The sequence below is a fragment of the Ictidomys tridecemlineatus genome, chromosome 6 (assembly GCF_052094955.1).
Source record: "Ictidomys tridecemlineatus isolate mIctTri1 chromosome 6, mIctTri1.hap1, whole genome shotgun sequence".
NCBI classification, from domain to species: domain Eukaryota; kingdom Metazoa; phylum Chordata; class Mammalia; order Rodentia; family Sciuridae; genus Ictidomys; species Ictidomys tridecemlineatus.
Window position 1 is genome coordinate 46,346,748 of NC_135482.1, and position 25,601 is coordinate 46,372,348.

A 25,601-nucleotide genomic window follows, 5' to 3' on the forward strand; every position below is an offset into this window, starting at 1 on the left:
GACTGCAAATTCAAGGCTCAAGGTCAGCCTCAAAAATTAGCAAGACCCTGTCTCAAAATTTAAAAAAAATGTAAAAAAGGATGGGATGTGGCTCAGTGGTCAAGCACCCTTAGGTTCAATCTCTAGTACAAAAAAAAAAAAAAAAGAGCAAGCAAGGTATTACATGATTTACCTCTTCTGTCATTCCAGCCCGAATTAGAGTGAAAAGATACTTGAGTAATCTAACTTCATCTTCTCTATCCAGATCATCAAGTGGCATTTTCTGTCTTATGGGAGCATCAGGATCCTGTAAAAATACAAATCATCATCAACTACAGATCATTCATTCATTCATTTATTTTTGAGGTGTTAGGGATCAAACCCAAGGCACTATACATGCTAGGCAAGCGCTCTACCATTGAGTTATACCCCTAACCTATACCTACATACTTTACAAACATCATAATGAGACAATAAATGTATTCTGAGTTTATATACTGAATTTAATTCCTTTATAGTCTAGTTAAGTACTAAGGAAAATAAAAGTGTCACAAGAGTTAAAAATAGTCACACAATTGTCTGAGCCTCACTTAAAACAATCCTGGGCTGGGCACAATGGTGCACACTGTAATCCAGGCAGCCTGGGAGGCTGAGGCAGGAGAATGGCAAATTTGAGGCCAGACTCAGCAACTTAGCAAGGCCCTAAGCAACTAAGTGAGTCTCTTGTTTTAAAAAATAAAAAGCTTTGGGGATATAGCTCAGTGTGATAAAGTGTCTCTGGATTCAATCCCCAGTACCCAAACAAACAAACAAAAAATGATCTTGGCTTACAATTACAAGTAAGTGTACATGTTTAGATCAGTTAGTTTAGGAAGACTACTAGCATAGCCCAACTTAGCCTAGGTTAACACTGGATGACACTGGATGTTAACAGAGCTTCATTCTATCATTGCACTTACATAGCCAAGATACTTAGAACACAGGAAAAACTGAAGGAATCTACCCTGTCACTAGTGTTTATTGGTACTTTCTGAGTACATGAAAAGAGAACCTATTAAGTACCCATTTTAGTATTAATGTCATGTAGAACACAATAATGTCCAATTAAAAATTAATCAGGTTTCTAATAGGTTAACATCCCCTAAAATGGTTATTCCTATTTACTACCTTTTGTATGCCTTTAAACATTGAGTATAATACACTGTACTCATTTTAGCAGCAAACACCACATTATCTACATGGTGAATGTGGGAGGCCATCCTCGCACGTGATTTGAGTTACCTTCCTGGCTGGGTGAGAGGCGCTTAGACACAACTGTGTCAGAGCCTTCCCCACCCTGTCCCAGGTACGAAGGCTTGTCCATGTGGAGATATGCCTGGCCACTGACCCGAAGACCCAATAGTTGGCCCTGACCTTGGGATGATGCCCCCTTCAACCTTCATTGGATGGATTTTCCCTTGAATTTTTTGTTCCCCAATAAAAGCTCACTTCCTGGCATGCTCTCCCTCTCTCTTTGGCCTCTTCTGTAAACCTCGCCACCACATTAAGTGGCTGGAGGCGGGAGCTAGGAGAAGCCGTCTCCGGAGCTGGGAATTAAAGGTAATGAGAGTATGACTCTTTAATTTTAAAACTCACTAGTAAATTTCTATACTTCAAACCTTCTTTTATGAAGCTCGTGCGCTGGTTGCACGGCAGGGTGAATTTCAAACAAAAACATAGTTTAATGTGACCTGAAATAATTCTTATTTTAAATGTTACTAGTGTATTGTACTATGAAGATCAATTCAGAAAATGGAATCCATAATAGGTCAATTCACAAATATTTTGAGGACACAATCATTCAATTTTGGATCACGGTCTCTCTCTAGCAAAAGGAAATCACCACTTTCTAGTTATGAAGAGTAAATGAGCCAGTAAGATGAGCCAGTGGTACATGCCTGTAATCCCAGTGGCTCAGGAAGCTAAGCCAGAAGAACTGGAAGTTCAAAGCCAGCCTCTGAACTTAGAGAGACCTTAAACAACTCAGTGAAACCCTGTCTAAATATAATTTTAAAAAAAAGGGCTGAGGATGTGACTCAGTGGTTAAGCACCCCAATTTCAATCCCTGTACCAAAAAAAAAAAAAAAAGAAAACAATAAATGATTTTCAGCTGTTGCTTGCTGCAAAGTAACTTAGTAACAATTTATTATTTGGGTAATTTCTAGACAATTTCCTCAAAACCCACCTCTGTTACCAAACAGAATTTTATAAATTTTTCCAACTACTGCTTATTTCTCTCACTTATCATATAAACATTTCACATATCATTGTCAGCCACAAAGCTCTATTTTTTTAAAATTTTTTTTTGGTTGTTGATGGACCTTTATTTTATTCATTTATTTATATGTGGTGCTGAGAGTCGAACCCAGGGCTTCACACAAGGCAAGTGCTCTACCACTAAGCCACAACCCCAGCACAATAAAGCTCTATTTCTGAAATAGTTCAGCTCCTGTTCTTTCCAAATCCAGTGTTATTTCTATCACTCATATCTTAAAATAATCTTTCTAACCTCAAGCTAATGTTCAAGGATTTGTTCTTTCCCCCTACTTTCTATAGAGAAGAGCCACTTCCTCCCAAGAAGAGCCTCTTCTTAGTTGAAGTGTCAAACTGGTGAGATCAAAATTAATTTGTTTCTAATACGGGGTATATCAGGTATTATCAGGTATACTTTCTGTATCTTCTTTTACAACTTACAGGCCTGCATATGTTCAAATACATTCCATCAAATTAAAATGAAACTTAGTTATTTCAGAGTAAAATGTTAGTGCATACAAGCCTTCTGGAGACTAAAACAAGGGTCCAGGAGAAAATTTTCAGCTCTTAAAATTTTTAAAACTATCACTAAAGACATCCTTCATTTCAAGAATACATACCAGGGCTGGGGAAATAGCTCAGTGGGTTGAGTGTCTGCCTCACATGCAAAGCACAAAGTCCTGGGTTCAATCCACACACCAAAAAAAGAATACATACCAATTCAGTGACAAGTGGACGGACACTTCCCATGTAAGAGGCTAGTTGTCGTTGTTTTAAGGTATGGAGAGTATTTTCCCTGAAAGAAAAAAAAATATTTTTAAAGAGGCCATTTAAAATAGGCCTACTTCTTTTGGTACTGGGGATTGAACTCAGGGGTACTCAACCACTAAGCCACATGCCTAGTCCTATTTTGTATTTTTTTAGAGACAGGATCTCACTGAGTTGCTTAGTGCCTTGATTTGCTGAGGCTGGCTTTGACCTCACGATCCTCCTCCCTCAGCTTCCTGAGCCACTAGGATTACAAGTGTGCATCAGCTTAAAATAGGCTATTATCTTAAAAAACAAACAAAAAAAATCAAATCAAGTCAAAGTAATCAGACTATAAACCTAGGGGAAAAACGTGCAAGAGGCAGTTTGACTCAGATGACTAATGATATTGAACACTTTTTCATTCACCTGTTTTTTTGTTTTCCTTTTTTTGTCACTGGGAGATTGAACCGAGATGCTTTACTACCAGGCCACATTCCTAGCCTCTTTTTATGTTTTATTTTGAGTCAGTTATCACTAAGTTGTTTAGAGCCTCACTTAGTTGCTGAAGCTGGCCTTGTGAACTCGTGATCCTCGAGGCTCAGCCTCCCAAATTGCTAGGATTATAGGTGTGTGTCAACAAACCCAGCACTGACCTGTTTTTATGAGGTGCTTTTTACATTTCTGCCCTTTTTACTGGATTATCATTTTTTTTTTTTTTAAATGGGGCTGGGGATTGATCCAGGGCCTTATGCATGCAAGGCAAGCATTCTACCAATTGAGCTATATCCCCAGCCTGGGGTTATCCTTTTTAATAGGGTTGTATTCTTCTTGAACTAATGCTCTGTGTGTTTCTACTAGTCTGTGTCTTGTTCCCACTTATTTTCTTAATCGTGTCTTTAAGTGAGATTCTTTTAACTTTGATGAAGTCATTTTTTCCCTCTGATAACTGCTTTCTGTGACATAGAAAACATTTGCCTGTCCTCAAGTCACAAAGATATCTTCTTATGTTTCTATTTAAAGCATATGGGTTTAGTTTCTACATTTAGGATGATGATGCATTTTACATTAATTGTTGGATATAATTCGAGGAAACTTTTTTACAGATGTTTTTCTGCAGTTTGTTGAAAAGAGATTCCATTCCCACTGGATTGCTTTGATGCTTTAGCTAAAACCAAATTATCACTGGGTATGGTGGTGCATATAATCCCAACTATTCAGGAAGCTGGGGCAGGAGGATTACAAGTCTGAGGACAGCCTGGGGGAATTTAGCAAGATCCTGTCTCAGAAAAATAAAAAAAAAAAGCTCATTAGTAGAGCATGTAGAATGCTCCTAAGTTCAATTTCCAGTATTACAAACAAACAAAACCAAACACATAAGTGGGGATCTATATCACTGATCATTTTTTAGAAAAGACTAGCTCATGAAAAAGTCGCAAAAATCTTATCAGGAAAATTTAATCAAGAAAATTTTTTTTTTCCTGAAAATGAAACTTTCTCCTCCTTTCAGAAAAATCACTACTCAGGATTTAATTTTTAACAAACACTGAGTAGTTCTAATTTCCTAGTTAAGCAGAGAAAAGAGCTATAGACTCTATATAAACATATTACTGAATTCAAGGGCAATCTAAACATTTTTAAGTTCTGAAATAAATTGTTCTTTTAACCTAGGGGTGTTTTTGGCTTCAAGGTGCTATAATAATTTAGAAGCACTGAAGGATGTGGGGAAATTTTTAATAAACAAAATATAAGTGGAAACATAGAAGTGTCTTCCTGATGATCAAAATATGATTATTTTTAAAAAGCAGCAAGGTGATTATTTGAACACATAAGTTGGATCATGTCATTCTTTTATTCTCAAGGTCTTCCATTACATTTAGAATAAAGCCTAAAATCTTTATATTGGCCTAAGTGTAAGTCTCATCTGAGCTGGCTCTCTCCAATCTCATTTCCTTTTCTGATCACAGTGGCCTAACTGTGCAAATACTTTTCCTTTTCAGGATCTTTGAGGTTTCTATTCTACCTCAGAACATTTGTCATGCCAACTTTTGCACAACTTGCCTCCTTTCTTTTCTTTCTTCTTATCTTATTTTTTTGGTGATACTAGGGATTGAATCCAGAGCCCCATGTATCCTAGGCAAGTACTCTATCACTGAGCTATATCCCCTGCCTTTTTTGTGTGTGTGTGTGTGGCCGGATCTCATTAAATTGCCCAGGCTGGCCTCACACTTGTGATCCTTCTTTCTCAGCCTCCCAAGTAACTGGGACTCACGGGCATGTACCAATGCTCCCAGTCTCCTTTATTCCTTTAAAAGTCTCTTACTATCTTTTTTGTTTCTTCCCCAGGGGTGGTGGGGGTACTGGCGATTGAACCCAGGAATGCTTTACCACTCAGTTACATTTAAGGCTGGCCTCAAAACTTGCAAAACTCCTGCATTAGTCTCCCAAATCACTAGGATTACAGGTATGTGCTATTGTGCTCAGCTCTTACTATCTTTCACATTAGTAAACCTTTCCCTGACCATCTCTTCCACTTAAAATAAGACTCATTGCCATCCTCTATTAATTAACTAATTTACTTTTCTCCCAAAGTTCTTAACTCTCCAACAGGACATATATTTATTTGCTGTTTAACTCTCTTAAACAATTATAAACTGCATAAAGACAGAGCATTATCTGTTTTGCTCACAATTTAAACCAAGTAAAAACTGAATAAACATTTACTGAAAGATAAGTAAACAAAATAAACATTAACTGAATTCAGGAACAAAGCTCAGTGACTTACCAATATACTGATTTTGCATAAAACTCAATATTATCAGAAAAATCTCCAATTTCATCTTTGGCAATACTCTCCAACCAATCTACCACCAGCTAAGAAAAAAAAATATTAGTAATAATTATAAAATCTGGTGTTTCATTTGTAGTGGAACTCTTACCTTTCATTTAAGTAATTTCTGATTTTAAAAATGTCAAGTAACAATTTTTCCAAACACTATTCTACTTCTTTAAGACAAACAAATATTTTGAGAAAAGAATAAAATATTCCATAGGAACAATACAGTTTTTTAACAGGCTATTCCTGGAAATAGGATTGTTATTTTATGCAAAACATTGTTATTTAAAAATTAAAGAACAACTTTCCAAATTTCTTTGAGTTACCAATAAAAGGATCAAGTAGAAAGAAAAGGTTTTACATTTTTAAAACTTCAGTTTTAAATTGTATGTCATTTACATTTTCTCTATTTCTTTAGAAACAAAATTTAAAATTTCTAGACATACCTGACTTTGTCGAACAAGTGAATCTCTCTGAAATAAAGCTTCCACAACTGTTTTCTCACTGGCATTAATACCCTATTACAAGTACATAAAAAAAGAAAAGAAGATGCTGTAAGAATATTATTTCATCAGAAAAATAAAAGCCAACCAGAAGTAAGTATATTTAATCACCCACACATCTTACTATATAGTCAATATGCAAATTCATCTTTTCTTTTTCATTTTGGTAGTGCTAGGGATTGAATGCAGAGCCTTGCATGTACTAGGTAATCACTCAACCACAGAACTACACACCCAGTCCTGTATACTCATCTTTGAAAAATATCTATAAATAAATTTCAACCTGATTAGATTAATTTGTAGCTGCTCTTGCCTGATATTTCAATTTATTACAATTAGAATGTAAAAGTTATATTTCCCCAATGTGTTGTTTCAGTGAAAAATAAGCAAAATAAAATAGTTAAAAAAAAGAACTTTAAAAATCTTTTCATTAACATGGCAGAAGATAGTAAGTAGTAAAACCTAAATGTAATCCAAGGCTTTTAAGACTGACTTGAAGAGTTAATAACAAGAATCAACAAATGGGACTTAACTTAAACTAAAAAGTTTTTTCTCAGCAACAGAAACAATAAGAGAGGTAAATAGGGAGCCTATATCATGGGAACAAATTTTTACTCCTCACACTTCAGATAGAGCCCTGATATTCAGAGTATACAAAAAACTCAAAATATTAAACAATAAGATAACAAATAACCCAATCAACAAATGGGCCAAGGACCTGAACAGACACTTCTCAGAGGAGGACATACAATCAATCAACAAGTACATGAAAAAATGCTCACCATCTCCAGCAGTCAGAGAAATGCAAATCAAAACCACCCTAAGATACCATCTCACTCCAGTAAGATTGGCAGCCATTATAAAGTCAAACAACAACAAGTGCTGGCGAGGATGTGGGGAAAAGGGTACTCTTCTACATTGCTGGTGGGACTGCAAATTGGTGCGGCCAATTTGGAAAGCAGTATGGAGATTCCTGGGAAAGCTGGGAATGGAACCATCATTTGATCCAGCTATTGCCCTTCTTGGACTATTCCCTGAAGACCTTAAAAGAGCGTACTACAGGGATACTGCCACATGGATGTTCATAGCAGCACAATTCACAATAGCTAGACTGTGGAACCAGCCCAGATGCCCTTCAATAGATGAATGGATTAAAAAAAAAAATGTGGCATTTATACACAATGGAGCATTATACAGCACTAAAAAATGACAAAATCATGGAGTTTGCAGGGAAATGGATGGCATTAGAGCAGATTATGCTAAGTGAAGCTAGCCAATCCCTAAAAAACAAATGCCAAATGTCTTCTTTGATATAATGAGAGCAACTAAGAACAGAGCAGGGAGGAAGAGCAGGAGGAAAAGATTAACATTAAACAGAGACATGAGGTGGGAGGGAAAGGGAGAGAAAAGGGAAATTGCATGGAAATGGAAGGAGACCCTCATTGTTATACAAAATTACATATAAGACGTTGTGAGGAGAATGGGGAAAAAAAACAAGGAGAGAAATGAATTACAGTAGATGGAGTAGAGAGAGAAGATGGGAGGGAAGGGGAGGGGGGATAGTAAAGGATAGGAAAGATAGCAGAATACAACAGTTACTAATATGGCCTTATGTAAAAATGTGGATGTGTAACCGATGTGATTCTGCAATCTGTATTTGGGGTAAAAATGGGAGTTCATAAACCACTTGAATCTAATGTATTAAATATGATATGTCAAGAGCTTTGTAATGTTTTGAACAACCAATAAAAAAAAGAAAAAAAAAAGACTGACTTGAAATGACAACATTATAGAAACAGAAGCAAAGTAACCATAAACAGTATATGAAAAGGATAATATATTGTGACTAGTTCAAGCATGAGTCATATCTATTAATCTATTTTATTTATGGGTTAAAAGAGAAAAGCTGGGCTGGGGTTGTGGTTCAGAGAAAGAGTGCTCACCTAGCCTGCATGAAGCACTGGGTAGGTTCCATACTCAGCACCACATAAAAATAAAATAAAGGTATTGTGACCACCTACAACTAAAAAAAAAAATAAATGTTAAATAAAAAGAGAAAAGCTATATTAACTTCTATTTTTTTTTTTTTTAAAAACAGTTCTGGCCACTAAACCCAAGGCCTCACATGTGGTAGGCAACCAATCCACCACTGAACTGTATCTTCAGCCTACATGAACTTATTGATCAATGCCAAAATATCATTTGATTAAAAAAAAAAAAAAAAAAAAAAACTTCAAGTTGGACATGGTGGCAAATGCCTGTAATCCCAGCTACTAAGAAGGCTGAGGCATGAGAATCCTAAGTCCCAGGCTGGGTAACTTAGTGAGAATCTGTCTCAAAATAAAAAATAAAAAGGGGAGCTGAGGTTGTGACTCAGCAGTACAGCGCTCGCCTAGCATGTGTGAGGCCCTGAGTTTGATCCTCAGCACCACATAAAAATAAGTAAATAAAATAAAGATTAAAAAAATAAAAATAAAAAGGGATAGGGGTATAGCTCAGTGGGAGGGCACCTGACTAGAAAGTACAAGGCCCTGGATTCAATGCCTAGCAACACACAAACATGCAAACAATTAACAAATTAGAAGAATAGTGTAACTATCTGATTAAAATCTCTAGCAAGTACTATTTCTAACTGTAAAGTGAGACACTTCCTTTAAAATGCAGCAGACTAAAAGAAGAATCTCTATTATTCAACTTTACCTAAAAAATTCTAGCTACAACAATAAAATCAGAAAAAGAACTATATACTAATAAATATGGGAAAAAGAATCAAAGCCATTATTATGTATAGATAACAAAATTGCCTACTTGGAAAAATCAAATCCAAGGGTGGGGCCGGGGTTGTGGCTCATTAATAGAGCACTTGCCTAGCACATGCGAGGCCCTGGGTTCAATCCTCAGCACCACATAAAAACAAACAAACTAAAGGTATTTTTATATTATAAAAAATAAATATAAAAACAGTTACTAGGAAACTATGAAAACTAATAAATGAGTTCAATGAGTATGCAAATATAATTACCTTCCTTAAATGTGTATGTTACTTTTTTGGTATTTGTGGAATAAATAATTAAGAGATTGGAAAGATACTAAAAATATTTTAGGTTAAAATGCAGACTAATAAACATAGATAGCTTAAGTTATTTATTTTAAAAATACATATTATTCTCTTTTCCTTATATACTTCAAACATTAATTACTTTTTTTTTTTTTGTGGGGGTAGCGGTAGGGGAGTGTACTGGGGATTGAACTCAGGAGCATTCTGCCACTCAGCCCCATCCCTAGCCCTATTTTGTATTTTATTAAGAGACAGGGTCTGATGGTCTCACTGAATTGCTTAGCACCTCGCTTTTGCTGAGGCTGGTTTTGAACTTGAGATCCTCCTACCTCAGTCTCTGGAGCTGCTGGGATTGTTGGTGTGCACCACTGTGCTAGGCTCAATTACTTTTGAAATCAAAAGATAAATAATTAAACCCTCAGAAGGCATCTGGTCTCAATGTTTTGTTTTTGAGATGGGTTCTCACTAAACTGTTGCTTATGCTAGTCTGAACTCATGGGCTCAACTGATCCTCCTGCCTCAGCCCTGAGTGCTGGATACAGGCATGTTTTTTTAAGACTTCAAAGAACAAATAATTTTACATTCTTCAACAGGACACAAAAAAAGATGGAAGATTTCTGAAAATGTTCTGGAGGGGCAGCAGGACTCTAGACACCAAAAGGATGATAATGTTACCAAAAAGAAAGAAAGGAAGAAACCATACTTAGGGAAGTCCTAAATCAAATATTAGCTAACAGAATTTATTAGTATATTTAGGAATACAATATGACTGACAGCTTACCCTGATAATCTGATATTAGTGAAACTATTATTACAAGTTATTGCACTAAAAAAGTAAAGCAAGTATCTATAGAAGCTAAAACAAAACAAAACAAAACAAAAAAACATTTGATTGCATTCAATACCCATTCCGTCTTAGTAAATTAGGAGGAAAAAATATTCTTAATCTGTGGTGAGCCATCAAATGTAAGGATGAAACAGAAGCATTCTTTTCAGGAACAAGAAAACAATGTCTTCTATTAGTGATATAATTCGATGTTGTATGGGGATATAGCTCAGTGGTAAAGGCCCTCAGGTTCAATCCCCAGTACCAACAACAACAAAAATCTCAAATTTTGGCCCAAGGAATGTACTTCTGGAAATATAGGAAATACTGGAAAACACAAATAAGCATGAAAAAGAATTTTCAAATGCATTATTGACTACTATAGCAAAAATACTGGAAATATCCTAAATCTGTCCAGCAGGAAATATATGCTTATGGCATCTTTATATTCTGATTTACCATGAAAAAATAAGGTAAACTTATATGAACTAACACAATAATTAAGAAATATAACTTAAAAGTACTCAGTATAATATATAAATGAAATTATACTGTATGTTAAAAAAACAACTTATATGCGAGAAAATGTGTATGTATAAAGTTGCACAGAAAAATATCTGGTAGGATACAAACCAAATTGGTATGCTGAATAGTCAGGAGGATAAAGAAGGACTTTTACCTATAGTCTGTAATGTAAATCAGGATTTGATCATTTTACCAAGTTGTAATCTTTTATGTACTTGTATAATTTTTTAAATGCAGAAATTCATGATGGAGTATTGAAATATCACATCTTATGACTAAAAAACATTTTAATTTTTTAAGCATCTATAAAGGAAAAAACTAATATAAAACTTACAGCAATTGCAAACATATTTTCATCTTCTAATGAAGATTGTATTCTGTCCCTAAGGAAAAAATAACACAAAATGAAAAGGTCTTAATTTTACATGAATGAATGTATGAACTCACCTTTTAAGCTATTGCATGTGAACATATGCATTCTGTCACCAACAAATGAGTTTCCAATTTACTTAATCACTAAACTTTGAATACAAGACAAGAGTAGTAAATGCCTGTTGAATTTGACACCTGGACAAAACTGGTGTTTACTAAAAATACACACTACAAAAGGGTCTCTAATGACTACCTGCTAATGCATATACCTTTTCTATATGAAAAAATAAGAGTAATATGATTTTCTTTATTTTCTCATCAGCACGGAAAGCAACAGTAAAAAGCCAAAACCACTGAGCATGAGATAGAAAACTTGATTAACTTTTTTCAAACTTCCATTATATAAAGTATACTTTCAGTTCTTTTTCTAAATCTATCTTCATCTAAGTATTGCTCTATTTTTAGCACTTTCCTTAAATCTTTATACATAACCAATTTTTTTTTAGTCACCAGCTTTATGATCTGAAAGCCCTTTCTTTTCTTGTAATTCACCCGACAACTATATTAGAAATGATAAGCCTCAAAAATGGCAAAATTTATTCCCAAATTCATCTTACTCTAACTTACAAATTAATTTTCCTATTGGTTTGTTACCTTATGTTCATTTCATTTATAAAGTCTATACAATTTTACCTATACAAAGAAGCTAGCAGCCTCCATGTGACCATCTCCTGTTGAAGAAGCCACAGCATACTGGCTGTTTTTGAAAACTTTTGCAGTCCAGGGGTTGCTCGGCTCACTATTTTACTCAGTATATTCACCTGAATTAAAACCACAAAATTTAAAGAGGTTAATTTTCTAAAATTTTGAGTTTTTAAGTAACTTTGAGTTCTTTAAGTACACAATGTTAAATGTATATATACATATTATAAACCTTTCCTATTCTACATTTTTTTGTGGGGGGGGGGCATACTGAGGATTGAACCCAGGGGCACTCTACCACTGAGCCAAATCCTAGTTCATTTTATTTTTTACTTTGAGACAGTGTCTAAGATGCTGAGGCTGGCCTTAAATGTGCAATCCTCCTGACTCAGCCTCCCAAGTCGCTGGAATTGAAGGCACATACCAAGCATGAGGTCTAACCTATTTCTGTCTTTCTGAATTGAACATAATATAACATTCCCACTAGAAATGACCCAAATTTAGGGCAAGGTATATTTATGTGAGTATATACATATGAGTTTAACATACTTTTATAGCCAGGCATGGTTGTGCGTGCCTGTAATTCTAGCAACTCGAGAAGCTGAAGCAGAGGATCACAAGTTGGAGGCTAGCCTTAGCAATTTAGCAAGACCCTGTCACAAAATAAAAAATTTTTAAAAACAACTGGAAATGTAGTTCAGTGACATACTGCCCCTGGGTTCAACTCCCAGTACAGGGGTGGTGGGGATTAATTAACTTTAGATTTCAGATTCAACAACAGCAGCCAAGGTACATTTTTAAAACTTCAACTGTTTTCTTGTTGTTGAATATTGAATTCTCTGTACATTTTTTATTTTCTTTAAGCAGATTTCTTTTGTTCCTCCACAGAAATCTTATTATGGGCCTTCAATATATAAAAAGCAGAGATGCTCTGGCTGACCGCCCTATCTCTCCTGCCACTGCACCCCTAAAGCATTTGTTTGTGTTACTGAGGATTGAATCAAGGGCTCTTGTGCTGAGGTTTATCCCCATCTGTTTTTAAAATTTTATTTTGACACAGAGTTTTGCTAAGTTTTCCAGGTTGTCTTTGATCCTTCTGCCTGAGCCTCCAAAGTATGCCTACTTTTATGCCTCAATGCATGACCCACAGCACCTGGCTCCTAAGACATTTCTTTTAAAATTAGTATGGAAAGTAACAGGTTCATACTGTTCAATAAAACTAAAAGTCCAGAAATTTGACCTTGATGCAGTAAAATTAGTTTACCTGACTACCACAAATATTTTCATACTCTTCCACAAGGTCAAAAACTGTAGTTGAAGAGTGCTTCAAAAACGACTGCAGGAAATCAGAAAACATACTCATGGATGCTAAAACACATTAAAAAGAAAACAAAGAAAAAGGATATACTTTAGGTAATTCTGTTTGAATACACAAACAATAATTTTCTTTTCACTGCTGTTTATTTATTTATTTTGCGGTGCTGGGATCCAACCCAGGGCCTTCTACATGCTAGGCAAGTACTCTTCCACTCAGCTACATCCTAGTCCTAAAACATTTAATCAGTAAAATATACATTACAAATTTGCACTTAGCAAAAAAATATACATTACAAATGCCCATCCTGTATTTCTCAAGCCCCTGGCAACCATCATTCTATTCTGTGAAGTCTGACTACTCTAAGTACTTCTTTTAAGTATAATAATACAATATTTGTCTTTAAATATATATATATTTTTTGGTTGTTGATAGATCTTTATTTATTTATATGCAGTGCTGAGAATAGAACCCAATGCCTTGCACATGCTACCACTAAGCCACAACCCCAGCCCCAATATTTGTCTTTTTGAAACTGACTTATTGCACTTAGCATAACATCCTCAAGGTTCATCCATGCTGTAATACATGTCAGAATGTCTTTCATTTTTTGTTGAATACTATTCTATTTTATGTAAGTACTATATTTTATTCTTCCATTCATCTAAAAATGGATACTAGGTACTATGAATAATATTATTATTTTTAGTTTTTTGAGGTATTGCCAAACTGTTTTCCACAGAGGCTGTATCATTTTACATTCACACCAATACAACAGTACACGAGAGTTTTGATTTCTCTATACTTGTCAATAGTTGTTATTTTATGGTTTCAATTTACATTTCTATAATGATTATGATGATGTTGATTATATTTTCATGTGCTTAATGGCTATGTATATATATTCTCTTAAGAAATGTCTATTCAAGTTTTTTGCCTTTTTTGGGGGGAAGGGGGTGGTACCGGGGAATGAATCCAGGTCACATGCGCTAGAAGTGCTTACCACTAGGCCATGTCCCTAGACTTTTTTATGTTATTTTGGGACATTTTGATTTAACTAATCAAGAACCAGGCTGGTCTTGACTGCAATCCTTATGCCTCATCCTATAATTGGTGTGCACCACTGTGCCGCCTAGATTTGCCTATTTTTTTTTAACCAAATTAATGTTTTATTGTTAAGTTATGGGAGTTTTATATATGTATACATTTTAGATATGAACTCCTTATCAGACATATATTTAAAATATTTTTCATTACATCCTAGCTGCTTTTCGCTCTATTGATTATATCTTTTGATACATGAAAGATTAAACTTTTGATATAGTCCAGTTTATTTTTCTTTTGTTACGTGTAAGTCTTTTAAGATTCCAAAGATGTAGTAGTTATTAGTCTTTTCTGTGTTATTGACAATCATTACAAAAAAAACAGTATATGGTTCAAATTTTAGAACACCTGAATTGTATTTTAAGTTTTCCATATCAAAGTAGGTAAGAGTTGATACTGGACACTAATATGTTCTACTCAGGGGAAATACATACACTTTAGTATAGTATTGTACAATATTTAAGGTATTGCCTTTAAAATGGAATTCTTCTATTTTATAGATTAAGGAGAAAGTATTTTTAAGTCACTCTATACCTGGGTACATATTACTAGCAAATGCTACAAGAAAATAGTGGTTACCGAAGTATTAAGAGCAGGGCTCTGAAATCTAACTGCTTAGTTTCAAATCCAGTTGCCATTACTTCCTAGCCAGGTGATCTTAAGCAAGCTAATTTAACCCCTGTGAGTAGCAGTTTCCTTTCCTCTAAAATGGGAATGATTACCTCTTTAATAAGACTATGGAAAGGACCATGGTATTATATAAGATAATGCTTACTGATAAGCACATTGACAGCACTCATTTATGAGTGCTAGCTTATGATGCTAAAGTAATGAAAAACCTACATAATAATGTTATACATAGAAGGAAAACTATGTAAAAACATGGGAGGAAAATGGCCACCTGTAAGCCAAGGAGAGAAATCTTAAAAGAAAGTAACCCCTGCCAATATCTTTGACTTCTAGTCTTCAGTATTTTGGGAAAAAAAAAATTTATGGCACTCCCCCCAACCAAAAAAGTATTTAATAATGTTCAGGAACAGGAGATAGTTCCCTTGACCTTTGTAAAGTGAAAAGCTACTTTGTCACAAAACTTAAAAGCCATTTTACCAGCTTCTCCAGGATCATCTTCACGTAACATAACGGCACTGAGATTTACATCCTCTGTTACATTGTGCGGCTCTGTGTTTGTGAAGAGCCCTAAACGCTGTGATGAGAATGCAGCTGCCCAATTACTGTCATCCAGATTAGTTACCTTGAAAAGCAATGGAGCTATTGTTATTAGGTGAATAAATATTTTAATACTAAATAAAGTTAAAAAATACTGAAACCTTACAAATATGATTTTCATTTTTAAAAAGATAGCCAACAGGGTTTTTAAATTGTTTCTTTCCAATGTATTATTTCATGCCTTTAAAAAAAATCAATGAAGGGGCTGGAGTTGTGGCTCAGAGGTAGAGCGCTTGCCTAGTATGCGTGAGGCACTGGGTTTGATCCTCAGCACCACATAAAAATAAAATAAAAAATATTAAAAAAAAGCCAATGAAGATTACACTTTGTAAAATTTATGCTCTTATTAGTAGGTAAAATAAAGTCCTATATGTAAGTTCACCTCAATTTTTTACTTTTGGGGACCTGTACAGGACAAATAATGCAGTTTCTGTAACAAATTAATAGTAATTTTTAAAAAAAAAGATGAGGAACTACACATTAGAAAACTTAAAGATACATAAATGTCTAATGTGTTCACCTTGTCTGGATTCTGATTTAAACAACAAAAATTTTGATAGAACAGGAACTTCAAGCACTTACTGAAATATGTACTATAATGTCTACAGTCATTATATATATATTATGCTCCATAAACAATACATAAATGACTGTGTTGTACAAAATCATATCACCCAGTGACACTCTAGCATCTTAGTTTGATATGTACACTCTATGGTCATGACAACAAAATTACCCAACACTGCATTTCTCAGAAAGCATCCTTGTCATTAAGCAATAGTGATATAAAATGGATGTCTGAAATGATAACGAATTACTGTGTTAGTTACATGTGTTAACAGTAATATATGCCAAAAAAAGTATCCTTATATCTCAGAGACAGAAACTGAAGTATCTTTGTATGAAAAGGCTGTATCTGGAAATTCTGATGTAGAGGAAATGCAAGAAAGTATTTTGGTCTACAATCAAATCTTTGCAGTAGACATATGGTAAAAATATTAAAGCAAATAATTTTATTTTACTTAATTCAGAGAAACCTATACCCAGTACTATCTCTCATGACTGACATACAAATTGAGAAAAATCAGGAAAATACCTCTACTATAAAAGAGAAAAAATTTTACTACTAATCTTATAGATCTGAAGCAGTACACTGATAAAAAGACTTTTTCTTTTGCTTAAATCCAAAAGCAGGCAATTTATTCATGTTTTTAAGTGAAACAAAACAAAACAAAAATTGAAAAAAAAAACACTGTCAAAATAAATAAGTTTCATAAGGACAGTATATTTTTTTAATCCTTTCTTTTTTCCTTTGTAGTGCCAGGGAGGACAAACTCAAAACCTCGTGCAGGCTAAGCACACATTCTTCCACTGAGCTATATTTCCAGCCCCAATGCTATAATAAATATTAAAGATGGGTTTGGGGCTGAGAGTGTAGTTCATTGGTAGAGTGCCTGGTTATCATGCAAGAGGTCCTGAGTTTGATCCCTACCACCACACTTAAAAATAAATAAATAAATAGAATGATGGATTTTACCTTCAATAAGGAGAGGTTTAACAGGCAAAATTACTCTTCAGAATACACTTAGACAATTTCACGTGAAAATAAAAATCTCTGTGCCTGGCCAGGTATGGTGGCACTTGCCTATAATACTAGCAACTTGGGAGGCTGAGGAAGGAGGATTGCAAGTTCAAGTCCAGCCTTAGCAACCCAGTGAGACCAGTTTTCTATTTTACCCCTTGAATACAAAATACAAATTTAGTCAAATTCTCCTTATACTCCCACAACATAGATCACTTCTGTGACTGAATGTTTGTGGGGTTTTTCCCGGCCTCAGCCTTGTGAGTAGCTGGGATTATAAGAATGTGCCACTGTACCCAGTCAGCACTAATTTTATACATACCATGGACAGATTTCCCAAGAATCCTGAAGACTGTGTAAGCCGGGGAGACCTCCCTCCTGTTCCAAGAATGGAGGAAACATCTGGATGCCTTAGAAAATTTCGATTTGGTGGAGTAACTACAAACAAGAAGTTAATAAAAAGAACCCAAGTTGTGGGAGTAGTGGTCATCAAAACAAAGCAAGCAAACAGTAAAGAATAATTTTCCAATTTTCAATTATTTGGATCCTAGCCAAATAAATATTTTAAATATTAACACATCTATAAAGATTTAACTAAGATACTAAGTCTATCAGGAAAAATTTTATACAGTGGAGATGCTTTCATTATACTGTAACTGCTCAGTTAAAAATCCTTCATATTCCAATTTTATAAAGCATACTGAGGCAGCACAGTATAAGAGGGTGTGTGCTTTAAACAGATTAATGTTTTAATCTTTGTTCCATTACATATGGAATTTATTAATCATTTTAAATTCTCTAACTATCACTTCTAGTGATAGTTGTAAAATAGAGATAACACTGTCATAGTTACTGTGTATTTATGTGAAGAACAATGTCTTATTCATAGTAAGAGTTCGACAAATAACTGTAATCATTATTATTCATGCTTATATGATTAAAATCAAATGTTTATTATGTGCACAATAAATGATATTTGCTATTTTAACTATTGTTATTATTAAATGCTTTAAAACAAAAACAATCTTACAAGGCTGTCGAAATGAACTGGGAGTTCGTGGGATAATCTGGTTTCTTGGTGTAGTATTTCCAAAATTTTCATCTTGAGAAGCCCGGACTTCAGGAAGAGTTAAGAAAAGTTTGCCATGTGGAGAAAAGATCATTAACCATAAGAATTAACCATAGCTTTACCACATAAAACGTATAAATAAATTTTTCAAGAACATGTATTTTGTGGCTACCTTTTTTTTAAATCCAAGTTATAAGTAACTAATTTCCCCTGTCATTCAAATTCTGATATCTTAGATTATATAACGATCTTAAGAGTTTGCAGCCAAAACTTCAAATTAAAAAAAGAAATTCTAACTATAACATAGCAGTAAAAATAGAACATTTTATCAAGGAAACATAAATATTAATCTCATTGAATTTCAGTGAGAGCATTATGTTGACCAAATAAAATATCTATGGAGTGAACAAAACTAACTTCTAAAGTATTTTATTACAGATAATGTTTAATACCTCTCATAAAAAGAAAATCCTACAACATTGATTCAAAACATGCTGCGACTGTATACTGATCCTTAAAATGCAAAGGATACTTAAGGCTCTTTTTTGTGCACTCTGTTTCCGAGCAGTCCGTGTCACCTCTGCCTCTCGGATCACAGGGGATGACATCTCTGCAAAGCCACTCCTAAAACAGTATAATTAAATTCTTTTAATATAGTATTTGCTGCCAGGTGTAGGGGCACATTCCTATAATCCCAGCCACTCTGGAGGCTGAGGCAGGAGATTCCCAAGTTCAAGACTAGCTTCAGCAATTTTGCAAGACCCTCTCACAAAATAAAAAAAATAAATAAAAAGGGCTGGAGATGTGGCTCAGTGGGAGACTGAGACAGGAGGACTGTGGGTTTGGGTTCAAAGCCAATCTCAGAAACAGGGAGGCACTAAGCAACTCAGGGAGACCCTGTTTTTAAATAAAACACACACACACACAAAAATAGGACTGGGAATGTGGCTCAGTGGTTGAGTGCCCCTGAGTTCAATCCATGGTATCAAAATAAATAATTAAAATCCTCTCCTTCTCCAAATCCTTATTCTTTACAGTCTTAACTAAAAAAAGACTTTGAGTTTATAGCACTCAGTATATCACTTTGTCCTATTTCAACACTGGAATATATAACATTGTTTTATATAATTGCTTCATGAAAGTAAATCTTTCTTCCCCTGGTGGATCAAGAAGTTCCTTAATTGAAGAAATCTCTCTCTTTTGGGGGGTGAGGATTACTGGGGACTATACTCTAAAACTCACATATGCTAGGCAAGCGCTCTATCACTGAACTATATAACTCTAGCCCCTTTACTTTTATTTTGAGACAGGGTCTCGCTAAATTGGCCATGTGGTCTCCAATTTGTGTCATCCTGCCTCAGCCTCCAAGTAGCTAGGATTACAGGTATACACCACAGAGCCTGGCTTCAAGTTTTGGATCTTAACAATGCACCATTATTATTCAAAAACCGCTAGAAAATTACTTTCTTTGAGAAGTTTCCTAATACTTCCCGTGTCGGAGAGACTTACTGGCTCCTTCATTTCTTTTACCATAGTGCAGTACAAAACAACATTTTCACTGCTACACGATAAATTCCCTGAAGGTAAGAATCTTGAAACTTTGAGGCTACTAGCATAATCATCAGGTCATTAGAAGGCACTCTATCTCATGCTGACTTTAAAAATAATTTTTTTTGTAGTTTAGATGGGCAGAATGCCTTTACTTTATTTATTTATTTTTTTAATGTGGTGCTGAGTATCGAACCCAGTGCCTCACTTATACTAGGCAAGCGCTCTTTCAACAAGCACAGCCCCAGCCTCTGCTGGAACACTTTTTAATCATAAGGTCTAGGCTGAGATCTCAGTACTGTCACTGACTGGCTTTGTGATCTCGGGCTGATCACTTAGCATTCCCACTGCCCAGCTACCACATATCCCGCCCACCTCACGAGTGAACACAGTTGTGAGAAAGCGCCAAAAAGAACGCAGAGTAGCGGTAGAAATATAAGATTATCTTTATTGGTGTCCCTTGCTCCGCCCAAGCCAGGCGGCCTGTCCTTCATCAATTGCCAAATCTCCCGGCCCAGGAAGAGTCCTGTAAGCAGCCACCCGGACCTCCCGGCTTCCTCTGAAGCCTGGTTTTATTTATTTCGTTCCGCTAACAGGCAACAGGGACAAGACTTTGGGTCCAGTCGTCACCATCAGGACTGACCTGTCCATGGCTACTGTCTTCTGCACTCAAAAACTTGCAATCGGAGCTCCAGTTTAAACACCGCGTTTCAGCCTTCCCGCTCTCCGGAAGCAAACCCTTTGGCCCGGAAGCGCTCCCTAACTAACCCAGCCTGAAAGAAAAAGGTGTGGGACAGAAGAAACAAAGTTCCTACCTGACGCATGCGCGACTCCCACCAACAGTAGCAGGTCCGTGGGCGCAGGCGCGAAGTTTGCCAATGCGTGTCTCTGCGTAGCTGGGCCGGGGCGGGCCGCGGGCGGGATTTATTTCGGACGCTGGACTGCAGCTTTGCCTGACCCTGGCTTGTGGGAGTGGTTCACACCTTGGGGTGTTCTTGGGAAACATGAAATATACAGATGGTCTGGAAGAATGTCTAAGTCATTTCCTGATATTCTTCGGCAGAAAGAACTTGGACTTGGAATTTAGACATGAGAGGTCTGTCCCACACTTCAAATGTCCCTGTTTCAGAGCACTCGCCTCTGAATTGTGGTACAACCCCAATGTACAGTTTTAAAAATTGTTTTCCACAGTTGTTGTTTGTTTCTTACCTGGTATTTTTCCTCATTGAAAATAGGATCGCTTATCTTAAAACGTCTGAAAGCAAGCATAGAAGAAAGTGCTGTCTAGGCAGAAAGTAGTATATTCTGGTCCTGAAGGAATCAGTCAATATTTTCTTTTTCTTTCTTTCTTTTTTTTTTTTTTTTTGCCCAATTTGAAAGCAGTGACAGTTTATTAACTGACCAGATTACAAAAATAATGGTAGGTTTCTATCTACTAATAGTTAATCTAATAAACCTGATGTTATAGTGTAGTTGTAATTGTTAAATAAAAATTATAGGATGCCTTTGTTTTGGACTAAACTCCTGCATTGGGCTCCGACAGACCAAACTCATCAAAACAGAGTCACTCCTACTAAAGTTCCATCTCACTAGAACCAAAACTAAATGATCTAATTTTCTTTTCTTTTTTTTTTTTTTACAAGTAAAAGAAATATTTTTTAAAAGATGGCAAATTAAAAAAAAGAAAGCAAATATTTTATGTTGTTCCATCCAGTACCTATGACATTGCCTGACATAGAGATGGTACTAATATGTTATTACTGAATATATATAAATAAATAAATTGATAGTCATATAGAAAACTGAGAATTTTATCATCTGAAAATATATGAATCAACATTGTTTCAACTTGTAATGCAAAATGTTGCTCCCTTTATAGTCATTCTAAGCATTCCAAGACTAACATAGTAAAGACATTCTTGACAGAGTACAAAATTACACAAAAGAACATTTTAGAAAGTATTGATATAGAAAGTATTGATATTCATTCTTAAGAGAGTACACAGATGTATCAATGATATAAAGTTAGCCTAGACCTAAAGCAGGCACATTTCAATTCAGAAATATCACATGTCAACATTTGGTCAACAAATTCCCTAAAATCACACATCAAAAAGTTGAGCAGTATTCACATGAAAACCATTTTTTCCCCATCCTGTGATCTCACAAACTATTGGTAGTAACATCCAAACCTGAGGCTCTGCTGACAGAATCAAATTTTTAACAGACAAAGAGGGTAAACAGTGAGAAACAGGCTGGTTTAGAAGCCCTGCAACTTGAGTTGCCGCAGTTTCAGCAGCAAAATCATGAGACATATTCAAATACTGCTTTTAAGCTGTACAATATTTCTCCAGAAAGATTCACAGCTCATGACTTGATGAGGGAAAGACTGCTCAGCTTTCAAATTATTTTCCTTTAAGAGACTAAGCAAACATACACACAGAGATCATTGCAATCAAGCCAAGTGATCCTCAAGGATGCAATGGTACAGAATTTTCTACACATGGCTGTTTTATTCTGTACACAAAGAAAACTGAAAGCGATGAGAAAGGCCACATGCTGCTGAACAGGAGAGATGCTCTCCATGCTCAGTGGCTGCTGCTTCCTTCATTCTTTGGAAACTTCCATTCTTGTAGAGGGCAGGGATCAGTGTGAAGGTCTGAGGTAACATAATGCACTGCACTCTTTCTTAGCATGAGTTAGGAAAACCTTCATGGCAACTTGTTCCAATTTGTGGCTCCGTCCAATACATCATAGTAGACAATAGCTCCTACCAGTTTGTCCTTCTGAAGCATGGGGAAATGCTCAAGGGCTCTTGATTTGCTGAGGACATAACTGCTCTTCAGGCAATTACTTCCTGCAACCAGATCGTACAGCTTGATTCCTACCCAGTAGTAAGGTAACTGCCACCATTTGTAAATTGGAAGCATTATAGGTAATGGAGATGATAAATGGGGAGCAATTTCTAGTAGGTTGGCACGCTCATGAAGGGCTTCTTTTACCATCCTATACTGCTCAATATCCAACTTCATGATGGCCTTCTGAAGATATCTCACTCCACCATGGATCAATTTAGTGCTTCTGCTGCTGGTCCCTGATGAGAAATCATCTCTTTCTACAAGGGCTGTTTTTAGTCCTCTGGTGACGGCATCTAGTGCACAGCCACTGCCTGTTGCTCCTCCTCCGATAACAAGGATATCAAATTCAGGTGTGTTCTTCAAAGTTAGTATTTGAGCTTCCCTGGAAGGAGGTTCCCTGTTAACAGGTTCTGAAAAGTACTCTGCTGCTTCCACATAGGCCAGGTTCACTTGTTTCCTTCTGTAATGACTGAACTGAGAAAGTCCTAAGATGGTAGCAAGTGTACCCCCTCCAACAAGAACAGTCCCTTTCACGGCCTTTTGAAATGCCATTTCTTAACCTGAGATTAATCTTCACGCGCGAAGGGGCAGCGGGCAGGAGCACCTAGTTCCTCCAGCCAGGGCGGAGTCAGCCTCCCCCCCAGGATCTCAGGCTCGGCCCTAATGATCTAATTTTCAAAGAAATCAGGACAAAGAGAGAATCAAATTTTCCAAATAGGACACTTTCAATCTGCATGATAATTACCTTCCTTCTGCTTTAATCCTTACCATAATAGTAACCTGAAATTTTTTGGTTGTTTTGAATAACAAGTTATTTTTCTGTTGTCTCCCTGGCCCTTTTACCCAAGGAAAATAACTTTGAGATGCTCAATCCACTTTTCTTTTTCTTTTTCTTTCCTGCTTTCTTCAACCCTTTTCTGTCTGTAAAGCCAACCTCTTCTGCTCAGCTCACTGGAACACTTATCCCATCTTACAGTGTTGCCTGATTCTAGAATCACAACACCAATTAAGATCTTTAATCTAAATTTATTGTAATTTTGTCTTTTAATAAATCATCTTTACTTTCTACAAAATAGGTACTCTTTTTTTTTTTCATTCTACCTCATGGAGAAGATCCTTTGAAGGGTCACAAGAAGTTGGCTTGAGTTTGCTAACAGTATATAGATATCATGAATTAGATCCTTCAGTCAGATGATGCCATATTTATCAAGAGATCTAGCAGTCAAAAGAGTTATGAAGATAACTCTTTGCCATAATCACACCAGTAGATCAATTCATTTACACATTTTAGGTTTTGGTACCTCCATGCAAGATATGGTTCCAGAATCCTTGGAATGTTAACTGAAGTCTTGTTGAGTTTAATAAAGGTGTCACTGAAGAGCTAATGAAAATGAAGAAACTGCATTACCTTTCAGATCTTTGGGCTCTCACTACTAAAACCTTGGTACATAGAAGTTTGCCAGTTTTACTTGCTATCCTAGCCATTGAATCTCAGTTCTGTACTTCTATATTCCTTGTGATGGAAGATAGCTTTTTCATGTATGGCTTTCTCCTTGCTTTTCAAAGCATGTTTCTGGCAAGTTTCTTTTTCAGATATTTGATCAAGAGCAGCTTTGCAAAATTCCTTTGCTTTTTCTTTGGTCCAGCAGGAACCTTTTTTCTTTCTTCAGAACCCTCCTTGGTTTCAGTGGGAAAAGAGGAAATCAGTCATATTGTGCCTTATACATTTACATTCTGTTCTAATTTAGGAAAACAGTGTTTTCAGAAAGGCCTCTTCATACCTTATGCACTATGAGGCAACAAGACATTTTGAAAGAAACACAGCTTTGGGGGTGACCTAGGTTCAATCCCACTATGCATGTGCAGATCCTTCATCTGAAGAATGGAGATAAACAATTCTTTTCTTACAGAATTTTGAGGATTTAAAATGAGAGATCACATGAGTACTGTACAAAGTAAATCATCAAAATATTTTCTCCCCTTTTAATAGCCTTCTTGAAGAATCATGCCATGTTGTTCTCCTATTTTCCTCATTAATTTTTCTGTACAAAGTGCACTTGTTTTTATGGGAAGTGAAGTGTGGTTCTAATGAGTTTTGTCAGGCCTTGCAAATGTATTCAGAGTACAATCCAGTTCTTGCCATGTGTCCCTCAGCTATTGAATTCCAATGTGTTTTATACATAAGTACTTGAAGTGTGCTTAGTGATTGACAAGGAGGTACAAAATAAGAGCAGTTTGGGGCAAAGGATTAATCCTATATTCAGTCATGTGCAAAGAGAGACAAATTGTTAGTGCACTGGAATTCACCTTTGATACTAGTAGGCATGAACACCATAATATTCTAAAATATTTCATGATACATTCATTTGATTACTTTAAAATTATGTGGAATAAATCCCTTCTGTGTATGCATCCTAGCTTTATGTTTAGGGTCCCTGGCTGCAATCACAGAAATTCACCATGCCTAAAGAGAATTTGCTGAAGATATCAAGAGGTAATGGACTTGTTAAGAATTTGAGAAAAGGCCTGGAGAAGCACAGCTCCTTGGGAGCTGAAGAACAGGAAGCAGCCAAACCATTAACACTCAAACCTGAACTTTCTGACCTGGAGTACCTTTCACTTCCTCACCTCCAATAGTCAAGGATAGTGTGTGTGTATGTATTTGTATATGTGTGTGTATGTATTTGTATGTGAGTATGTGAGTATGTGTGCATATATGTCCATATATGTATATAAACACATTTTTCCCACAGAACCCAGGGGCACTATACAACGGAGCTATAAACCAAGTCCTTTTCTATTTTGAGATAGGATTTCACAAATTTCCCAGGCCAGCCTTGAACTTGTGACTTCCTGCCTCAGCCTGGGATTACAGGAGTGTGACACTATGCCCAGCAGGTATCATATATTATGACATTTCACTCCTGAAGACTTCAGCATGTATCTCCTGTTAAATATAATATATCCTTGTTTTGGATTGAGCTACTTCACTAAGCCCCAACAGACTGGACCAAACAAGAATGGAGTGATTCATGCTAGAGTCCACATAATCAAAATG

General features: G+C 35.9%; 2 protein-coding genes and 1 long non-coding RNA gene across 3 annotated transcripts in view; 1 reads left to right on the plus strand and 2 right to left on the minus strand.

Moving 5' to 3' along the window:
• LOC144378618 (uncharacterized) overlaps positions 1-5,881 on the plus strand; it is a 35,501-nt gene extending 29,620 nt beyond the window's left edge. Inside the window, exon 3 of the long non-coding RNA XR_013440484.1 lies at positions 5,365-5,881. This is a non-coding gene — a long non-coding RNA (uncharacterized LOC144378618). The remainder of the gene's footprint in view (positions 1-5,364) is intronic.
• Nup107 (nucleoporin 107) overlaps positions 1-20,447 on the minus strand; it is a 42,762-nt gene extending 22,315 nt beyond the window's left edge. The window contains exons 1-12 of the mRNA XM_005328722.5: positions 20,329-20,447; positions 18,670-18,761; positions 18,099-18,185; positions 17,391-17,506; positions 15,367-15,511; positions 13,105-13,208; positions 11,832-11,959; positions 11,101-11,149; positions 6,301-6,372; positions 5,804-5,892; positions 2,989-3,067; positions 173-286 (exon numbers count right to left, since the gene is read on the minus strand). Of these exons, the coding sequence (XP_005328779.1) occupies positions 173-286; positions 2,989-3,067; positions 5,804-5,892; positions 6,301-6,372; positions 11,101-11,149; positions 11,832-11,959; positions 13,105-13,208; positions 15,367-15,511; positions 17,391-17,506; positions 18,099-18,185; positions 18,670-18,761; positions 20,329-20,336 (1,083 nt within the window). The 5' untranslated portion in view covers positions 20,337-20,447. The remainder of the gene's footprint in view (positions 1-172; positions 287-2,988; positions 3,068-5,803; positions 5,893-6,300; positions 6,373-11,100; positions 11,150-11,831; positions 11,960-13,104; positions 13,209-15,366; positions 15,512-17,390; positions 17,507-18,098; positions 18,186-18,669; positions 18,762-20,328) is intronic.
• A 1,731-nt stretch (positions 20,448-22,178) lies between these two features.
• LOC101969883 (glycerol-3-phosphate dehydrogenase, mitochondrial) lies at positions 22,179-23,224 on the minus strand. Its single transcript, XM_005328759.5, has one exon. It carries the CDS (start codon positions 23,093-23,095, stop codon positions 22,397-22,399), a length of 699 nt encoding a protein of 232 aa, XP_005328816.1. The 5' UTR covers positions 23,096-23,224; the 3' UTR covers positions 22,179-22,396.
• Between the last annotated feature and the right edge of the window lie 2,377 nt (positions 23,225-25,601).